General features: G+C 44.9%; 2 protein-coding genes across 3 annotated transcripts in view; one reads left to right on the top strand and one right to left on the bottom strand.

Annotated features, from left to right (window-relative positions):
- The window catches only part of MSANTD2 (Myb/SANT-like DNA-binding domain containing 2), a 31,180-nt gene continuing 22,236 nt past the window's right edge, over positions 1-8,944 (top strand). Inside the window, exon 1 of one of the 2 annotated variants that reach the window (XM_010829445.1) lies at positions 1-237. The gene's annotated coding sequence lies outside the window, so the exon portion shown is untranslated. The remainder of the gene's footprint in view (positions 238-8,944) is intronic. The other variant, XM_010829441.1, reaches the window with a different exon arrangement.
- LOC104980680 (endothelial cell-selective adhesion molecule-like) lies at positions 5,472-7,958 on the bottom strand. Its single transcript, XM_010829439.1, has 2 exons — positions 7,484-7,958; positions 5,472-7,316 (listed from the first exon to the last, which is right to left on the bottom strand). The coding sequence occupies exons 1-2, from the start codon at positions 7,710-7,712 to the stop codon at positions 7,135-7,137; spliced, it is 411 nt and encodes a 136-aa protein (XP_010827741.1). The 5' UTR covers positions 7,713-7,958; the 3' UTR covers positions 5,472-7,134.

Genomic DNA, 8,944 nt, shown 5'->3' with positions numbered 1-8,944 from the left:
GCGGCAGCCGCCGCCGCCGCCTGCCGGGGCATGTCGTGGACGCCGGCAGAGACGAACGCGCTCATCGCAGTGTGGGGCAACGAGCGGCTGGTGGAGGCACGGTACCAGCAGCTGGAGGGAGCCGGCACGGTGTTCGGCAGCAAGGCCCCCGGGCCGGCCATGTACGAGCGCGTGTCCCGGGCCCTGGCCGAGCTGGGCTACGAGCGGACCCCGTCCCAGTGCCGGGAGCGCATCAAGGTAACCGGCCGCCCGGCCTGGGGCAGCAAACCAGAGGCAGAGAGAAGGCGGGGAAGCGGGCCTCGGGGGCGGGGGCCGGTCTGAGCGCAGGGCTCCCCTCCGGGGCCCGGTGGGCCATTCGCATCTCCTCCGCCTTTTTTCTTCTCTCCCTGGGAAGGGGGGGCTTTTTTTCCAGATGGCCGCCAGCCCGTAGGTTTTCTGAGTTTGAAGTTGGGCGTGCCTGCCGCCGCCCCTCTTTCTTGCCAATCGAGGATGTTCTTGCGCTCTGAAGTTGGTAGTTTCGAATTGTGCTCCCGGCGGCGGTCCCGTGCAGCCGGCGCTTCTCGCCCCCACCGCCGGGGCCCCTCGCTTTGTTCTAGGCTGGGGGGCTCCCAGGCAGAGGCTTACCGGCCGGGGCGGGATGGAGCAGGGATAGAAGCGGGGGAGGTGGGGGGAGGTGCTGAGCTCCCCCCCGCCACCCCCCAGTTTAGGAATTTTCAAGTGAGTGGCAGGGGCAGAGCCGTACGAAAGGCGCCTTCAGACGATGGCCTTTGTGTCAGTTGTCTTGGTTCTGTCTTGAGCTTGCTTCTAAGTCGAAGGGCGATCAAGTCTTGAGATGCTTTGGAGAATTGGGAAGGCTCGGTTGTAGCCAGATATTGTATTGCTTTTGTGGAGTTAGGGCACAGTTAAAGTTAGCCTGGCTGATAGTTGGTCCGAAATTTGAGTGTGGTGTCTTCAGAGTTAGGTTGGCTTGAGGCCCTGCAGTGTTTCTGACGAAGCTCCTTCTTGAAAGCCTGTGTTCCCCTGCTATAGCTGTTGTGCCGGATGTGATGACAAGTGAAGCTCTCACTGTGCGTCTGGCCATCCTTGTGTACCTGAAGGTTTCAGTACAGAGGCTCAATTTCGGCTAGAAATGTTACCACCAGTCGGGTTACTGTTTTCTGTTCCTGATGACTTTTAATTTGGGAGTTCACATTTGTAGTATTGGCAGATACGGAGTTGTTTTTTAGGTAAGTTGGTTGGTGTCCTCTTCGCAGGGTCTGCTAAAAGATTCTGGTAGGAGACTTTCCCCCTAGTTCACGGAACTACTACTTGTTCAGAGTTACAGTATCAGTGTGCTTCGTTTCTGGCAGGGCTGACACTTTTTTGGAGCTCCATGACGGGGTAAAAACCCAGTGGGAACTGTCATACTCACACTGGAGAAGGATATGGCTCCAAAATTCCAGAGATCTTGTCTCAAGTGTTCATTTGAGGACTTTGCGGCTTAGAAAATTTGGTCCAGAAACCAAGATATTTCAAACCTACTATTTTTAGGGAATCTAACACCCATTTCTCAGTTAGAAAATTAGATTGGTTTACCTGATAACATGTTATCTTTGGGTCCCCCTCCCTCTCCATTTTAAACAAGGATGTTATGAAAGTAATAGTTTATAGATAGGATAAATAGTAGCTAATAGTAGCCACTGTTCTCTGAATCTCATTCCTTGTTCTATTCAAGGTTGTTAAGGTTAAGTTCAGGGGAGTTTTTGCATTGTGCTGTTTAGCCTCTATCCGTGAACTGTTTTGAGTTTAGCAATACTCTTTAGGCTTTTGTAATTGTTTTAGCTTCATTGATTTTCTTTTGTCCATAGAAATTTCCCAATCAGAAGGACAAAGGGTGTTATCCAAAGCTGCTTATGAATCTCACTGATTATAAAATTGTTTCTCAAAAAGCCAGGAAATCTCCAGTTGGATTGCATCTTTGTCCAGTTATGAAAAGCATAACCTAAAGCAAAGAAAGGAAACTGGGTTTGTCTGAAGAATTTTCAAAAGAGGATCATTGTCTCTGTCTCCAAGCAGATAAGATCAGATTGACCTCAAGTTCTTAGAATATTTGGAGACCTTATGGATGTTGATGTACTCTAATCCATAGTAGCAGTTGGTGAGGAGACCAGATCACCGTTTTTTGTTTTCTTTTTTACATAAACAGTTCCTTAAGTGTGATTTCAATCAAGGAACCAGACTTCTTCATTAACAGCATTGGTCTTTCCTATTGGAATTCCATAAAGACGAGTTCTGATCTCTTATTCCCAACAGTATTTCCAGTGCCTAGGACATAAGTAGGCACTGGATACATATTTATTAAATTCACCAAATAAACAAAGCCTTGAAGGAGAATGTTGGAAAGTATAATAATCTAGAGCAGTGTCCAGATTTTAACCCCAAAACGTAGACTCTGAAACCCAATTTGAGAAGTACTTCCTTAAAAACTGAACTCTGTCCCTCTTGGAGACTTAAGATGAATGTAATCTTAAACACAGATGCACACGTGGTCACTGAAATCATAGCCGTACACAATTATGAGGTGGATGTCCAAGTACTCCAGATTATGTTTATGAAAATCAAAAGGCAACCTTAGGAAATTCCCAGGGAATCATCACAGACCCCTGAAACAAATCTTTCAATCCCAGTTTCAGAAATGCAGATTTAGAACAAGTAATTCAGAAATCTCTTTCATCTGATTCTGTTAATGAGAACTACAAAAAGAAATCCAACAGTCCTTTTTGCTTTGGAATTTGCAAAATAGAAACAAAGTAGTGCAGTGAGATATGGACCTGGAGGTACATCTTATCCAGAATAATGCAGCTCACTTAAGTGTGAACTCACGTCAGAGGCTCCCCGGGAAGGAGCACCGTGTGCATCAGTTCCATTTCTGGTCCAATGTATTTATTTAAATATCTGTTAAGATTCAGCTATGAAGTAAATCGTTTCTTCTAAGTTTGAAAGGAAGGAGGGTATATAGTAACTTCAGTTTTTCCCTGAAACTTTCCCTGAATTATAGTTTCAATATATTGATGTAACAACCTTGTCATATGATGACTCTTGGATTTTGCTACCAAAGTACTATTTTTAAATACTATCCAAGCGAATATATGTATTTCTAAGTGCACAGGATTTTAACTTAAAGTCAGATATAAACATTTTTTTTTTAATTGCTGCAAAGTCTGAAATGTCCTGTTACTGGTATTTGTTCAGTTTTTTGGATAAAATGGGTGTTTTTGAGACTGGCTTGCTACACGTGTTTGGTATTGTTTGGTTCTGAAGTTTTGTTGCTTTCTGTTTGTTTGCCAGGAGAAAATGAATCTGCTAACAATTCCAGCCTAATTTTGGAGTCAGATAAACAAATGGGTGATTTACTATCCTTTCCTATAAGCCTTGTCATATTTCCATTTCCTAAGTGCTTGAGTGTTTACTGTCTGCTTGGTGTTAGGGTGAAGAGAAGAGCTGTAGTACAGAGTCCAAGAGCTTACAGTGTAGTTAAAGTTTGTGTACCCACACCTAAGAGTTAAAAAGCTGTACCAGACAACACAGGGGATGGTATGCAGTGCAGTACTTCGTATCGAATGACAAAAGCGGACCATAAGTGTGATGACTTCAAAGGAGGAAGAGGGCTCAGCACAGCCCATACTATAGCAGTTGAGAGACCTATCTAGACTTGGAATTTGGAGCCAGATGCCAGATTCACACTTAAGTCAGTTAATCCGATGCCCTGCAAAACTCATTCTCAAGTCCCATATTTTTGGGTGTTCTCCAAAAATTTGGCTCTTGAGAGCTGGCTTTTTGTCTCTCAAACAGATGCTTTACTCTGGCTCTGCCTGAAGATGAAATGCAAGGTGATCATATGACCTAAAGAACTTGTCTTTGCTCGGTCAATGCTGATTGTTTACCAGATAAACTTATAAATGGTGGGAGTCTTCTGCCTAACAAGCAAGATGATTAACTTTTTAGGGACATTGTCTTGATCTATATTCATCAGTAATTCATCGTAATCTTTGGAACAAATATTGTACTTTAGCAGACAAATCACAGTGTGGTATATTTGATCTTTCATTGTAACTATTAAGACTTGTCATTATCTGTCCTGTGGGAACAAATAGGACAAAGATAACTTGGATCCCACAAATACTGTTGTCCCTGTCTGAACATTTTAAGACTGCCTATCTCTAAGGACTTTTCTGATGTCAGCACACTAGACTTTCTGCATTATCGTTGAAAGATGTTTCAGAAATACGGTCTGCCACTCAAAAGTGTTCATACGAAAGATTTAGTCAGATTTATCTCCTTCCGTTTCTTTTGTTCCCAAGCCATAGCCACCAGAAAACATATGTGTTCCAGTTTTTTTGTCTGCTTTTGAATCTGACGGAGATTTGATATATATACTGAAAGAATAGATTCCCAGCCATACAAACATATATTTAGGCTTTTGGTTTTGGAGGTAAGGACTCTAGTAAGCACACCTTAAAACTGCGTGAATAGGCACCTGAGTTTATTTCCTGTCATTTTGGGAAATCTACTGGAAAGTGGAGTGAAATATTCTGGATCCTTCATTAAGAGGATATGTAAAAAAAGGAAAAAAAAAAAAAAAGGAAACCCATACTATAAAGCAGTGCTGTTCAATAAAACTTTCTGTAATGATGGAAGTGTTCTGTATTTGCTGCAGTTCAGGGCAAGAGCCACTAGCCAAAGGCTATTAAGCTTTTGAATGTGGTTCGTGTGCTTGAGGAACTGAATTTTTAATTATGATTCATTTTAATTAATTACATTTTAAATTATAAATAGCAACATGTGGCTAGTGGCTACCATAGTGAACAATATAGGTAAAAAGTTGTTATTCAGAATATTAAAGAAGGCTTTATTTTATGAAAGGATTGTCTCGGCTACAACCTCAGACCTCCGAGGGGGCTTGTCGTGTTGGAAGTTCTTTCTTCGTGCTTTCCCTGTTGCTTTACCCCTGAGTAGGAAGAACCTTGACAAGTCAAGAGATAGGGTTCACCATTGTAGGAAGAGGAGCTTTTCCTGTAAGGAATAAGGTATTATAATCTCAGTTGACTGGGGCAAAACATATCTACACTGTCTAGCCGACTGTGCAATAGCTGCTGGCCACAGGCAGTAATTGAACACTTGAAAGGTGGCCAGTGTGACTGTGCCACTGGATTTTTAATCTCAATTTTAATTCATTTATATTTAACTAATACAACATTGTAAAGCAACTATAATCCAATAAAAATTAACTTAAAAAGGTAAGTTAATTTAGTGGCTGTTATGGCACCCCACTCCAGTACTCTTGCCTGGAAAATCCCATGGACGGAAGAGCCTGGTAGGCTGCAGTCCATGGGGTCACTAAGAGTCGGACACGACTGAGCGACTTCACTTTCACCTTTCACTTTCATGCATTGGAGAAGTGCATGCATTGGGCTGCCGTCTCTGGGGTCGCACAGAGTCAGCCACAACTGAAGCGACTTAGCAGCAGCAGCAGCAGCATATTGACCAGAACAGCTTTGGAATTATAGTGTTCAGACTTTTTTTGCTGTGTACTCCCAAAAGAGTTTTGAAATCCATGCGCTCTCTTGAATGTTTGAAAGCTGACATTAATGTTTTTTCATCATATGTTTTAAAATTCATGGGACATTAACAGGATATAGGACATATTAAATCTAGTATGAGTAAAATGAGATTGATGTAAAACTTACTGAATAATGTACTCTGAATCTGAAAGAGTCACCACAAATTCTTATCTATAGGTTTTATCAAATATATCTTGAAAATGTTGATGATCCCACAATATTCCACTTACACTTAAACAGTATGATTAACCTATATTCCTTTGACTGTTCTAAATTCAGCAGCCAAGCTTCATGCCTAAAAAATATATACAAGACTGAGAATGACAGGAGTCCCTACGGTTTAAGGTGCCTTGATCAATCATCAAAGAAGGCGTATAGGCACTACAGTTAGAGACCGCTAATTTAGAACTTTGAGTATCTTTTCTGTTTCTTTCTTGGCTGATATAGAGCTCCCAGGCCCTTAGAATTCCACTGCCCTGAGGAGCCAGGAGAGATTGGAACTTAACTCTTGGCTAAAGGCCAGGCATCTGGGGAGGACTTGGAAGTCTTACCCATTCCGTTTCATCACACTCATCTGACAGATGGATCACAGGGTTTCTTTAAATACTAAGGTCTGAAATAAGGACTTTTTTTTTCCCCATTATTCATCAACAGATATGTGAGGGCTTTCTGTGGGAGGCCCTTGACATACAGCAGTGTACCATTTACTGTCAAGGAGTCTCCTTTCCAGGGAAGCAGGAGTCAGGATACTAGAGCACCAGTTCCAGTACTGTGAGCATAGTCTATGAACTGTGTGGACATTAAGCTCCTGGTGCTATAGCCTGTTTGAAAAGTCATGCCTTTCAGCTGAAGAACCGTTTGCTGTAGTGCATGAAGGTATGCCCTGGACACCACGTGCGACTGGTGGGGGGCGTCATCCAGGACCAGGCCAAAGGGTGGAGTCACTGGTTTGGGGACAACAGCAGAGGTACCAGTTCTAGAAATTTATGTTTCCATAAGTAACTTTTTTATAGTTTGAATTGCAGTTATATCCATTATATATCTCATTCCTTAATTTATAGACTAGAAAGAAAAACCAAAGCCGTGCATCTTTGTGAACATACAAGAAGAATTGTATTTTACCCTGTGGCCTAGTACTCACATGACATACATATATGTGCGTAAATAGATGATTGTATATGTGTAACCAAAGCACATTTCACAAGATAGTAACGCTTATATTGCACTTACAGCGTGTCATGCACTGTTCTAAGTGCTTTACAAATACTAACTTAATTAACTCACATGGTGATGCTGTACTTAACTGTGCCACACAGTCTGGTTTATTCTTTTCTACTTGAACCCAGATCCTCCAGCCCCAGCGTCTCTTGTGTGGCATGGTCTTCAGCACCTGTCTGCGCCTGGCAGGCCTCTTTCTTCAGCCCCCTCCCCACATCCTCCTTCCCCCGCCCCCCACCACAGTGCTTTTCAGCATTGCTGCCCCTTGCCCCCCAGTCCCTCTGGTCCTCATCTTTCCTCTACCCCAGCCACACTCTCAGTTGTCTCTGGAAGTTCCCTCACCTAAAACAGGTGCAAAGAAAACCTGGGAGGATGGGGGTGACCGCACCCACTGGTACTGGGCAGTGGGCTTACTCCTTGGGGACTGGCAGCTCAGGGTCACGTTGGCCCCCACGTGGGCCACACCGCGGAGATGGCAGGATGGCGGAGCTGGAGGGACTGGGGGAGGGAAGACAGGTTAAAAACTCATATCAGGGGACCAGGAGCTCCCCCTCCCCCTCCCACACATGGACCCTCTGTCACCCTTTTTGCCCCTCCCCCAACCTTCCCCCTCGGTCACTTGGGGGAGAGGCCTGCCTGACCTCCCACGGGTGCCTCTGGCTCACCCAGCACATCGAGCTCTAAATGTTTGCTGCTTTGACCTTTAACAGTGCCTTGATTGTCTTGCAAGTTCACAAAACAGAGGTAGGACCCGGAGTCTTTCTCCTGCAGGTCCCGCAGCCGCAGTGACACGTTCCGGGAGGGCATGGGGTGGACCAGGGATGCTCGAGGCATGCCCGTTGTGACCTGACCGATGTATGTCAACACCTGGTGGGGGCAACAACACCTCCCCATCACAACATGCCTGCTCTGTGCCCAGGACTCAGCTCGTCCCCCTCCCCCAAACTGGGGGTCCTCAAATACCCCTTATCTGCACCATCCCCTCTAACCTGTAGCAGCTGTCCATCCACCTCTGTCTCCCTAGCCACCCTCTCACCGCCCCAGATCCTCTGCATCAGAACAGGTCCTCTTTCCCTGGATGCTGTTTCTTCATCTCCCACTTGGGTGTTTAGAAAGTGGTAAAAATGGACGTGTGTTAGTTGTTCAGTCATGTCTGACTCTTTGAGACCCCCTGGACTGTAGCCCGTCAGGCTCCTCTGTCCGTGGACTTCTCCAGACAAGAATCCTGGAGTGGGTAGACATTCCCCTCTCCAAGGGATCTTCTCGACCCAGGGATTGAACCTGGGTCTCCTGCATCGCATGCAGGTTCTTTGCCATCTGAGCCACCAGGAGGGGCTCATATAAACATATAAAACATATGTTTATAAATCATATGTTTATAAATCATATAAACAAGGGGAGAACGTATGAAAGAAACAGGCTGCAGGGGGACAGCCAAAAAGAAAAAGTATCTTATAAAGTTTTCTTTTTCTTGAAGACCCTCCCCTCCAGTGTATAAATCCCAGCCCCACTCCTGCAATCTAAGTTGCTTTCATATTTCATATGCTTTCATCCCCTATTTACCAAATGACTCCCCCCTCAACACTCTTCCTAGGACCTTGCAGGGAGCCCATGTAAAGAAGGTGCTCTGAAAATGACATTTCCCTGGCTTCGGGGTAAATCTGCCTCTGATGTCAGGAAAGTAGAACAGGTAAGAGACTGTAGAAAGAGACCCACCCTTGCTTCTCAAGGAGTTCATAAAGGAGTTGGGCGAGGGGGGCGGGCAGATAATCATCTGGGGAGTGGGCTTACTGTGACCTGTGGCCTGTGAGCACATCCAAAGGACAGATAATGTGAAAACAGGAAGATGCTCAACTTTTAAAAGCTGTGTGACACCTGCCCTAAACTTCCTGTTTCCTGTATCCTCAGTCCCCACTTTCCCCCTCACCCAGCAAAGTAAAACGTTGGCAGTGTTTGGTGTGCTGGGTTTCTAGGGAACCCTAGGAAAAGGAGAAATGGCTGGGTGAGGGGAAGACTCCAAGATCAAAACAAAACTTGAACTGGTGACACGCATCTTGCATTTCCCTGACATCTCTGGCGACCCCTCCCACCGTCGCCAGCTCTTCCCAATGAGATCGGAAGCGCAC

The sequence above is a fragment of the Bison bison genome, unplaced genomic scaffold (genome assembly GCF_000754665.1).
Source record: "Bison bison bison isolate TAMUID 2011002044 unplaced genomic scaffold, Bison_UMD1.0 scf7180017864506, whole genome shotgun sequence".
NCBI classification, from domain to species: Eukaryota; Metazoa; Chordata; class Mammalia; order Artiodactyla; family Bovidae; genus Bison; species Bison bison.
Note: the sequence above shows the minus strand (reverse complement) of the source record. Positions and strands in the feature narration are given on the sequence as shown.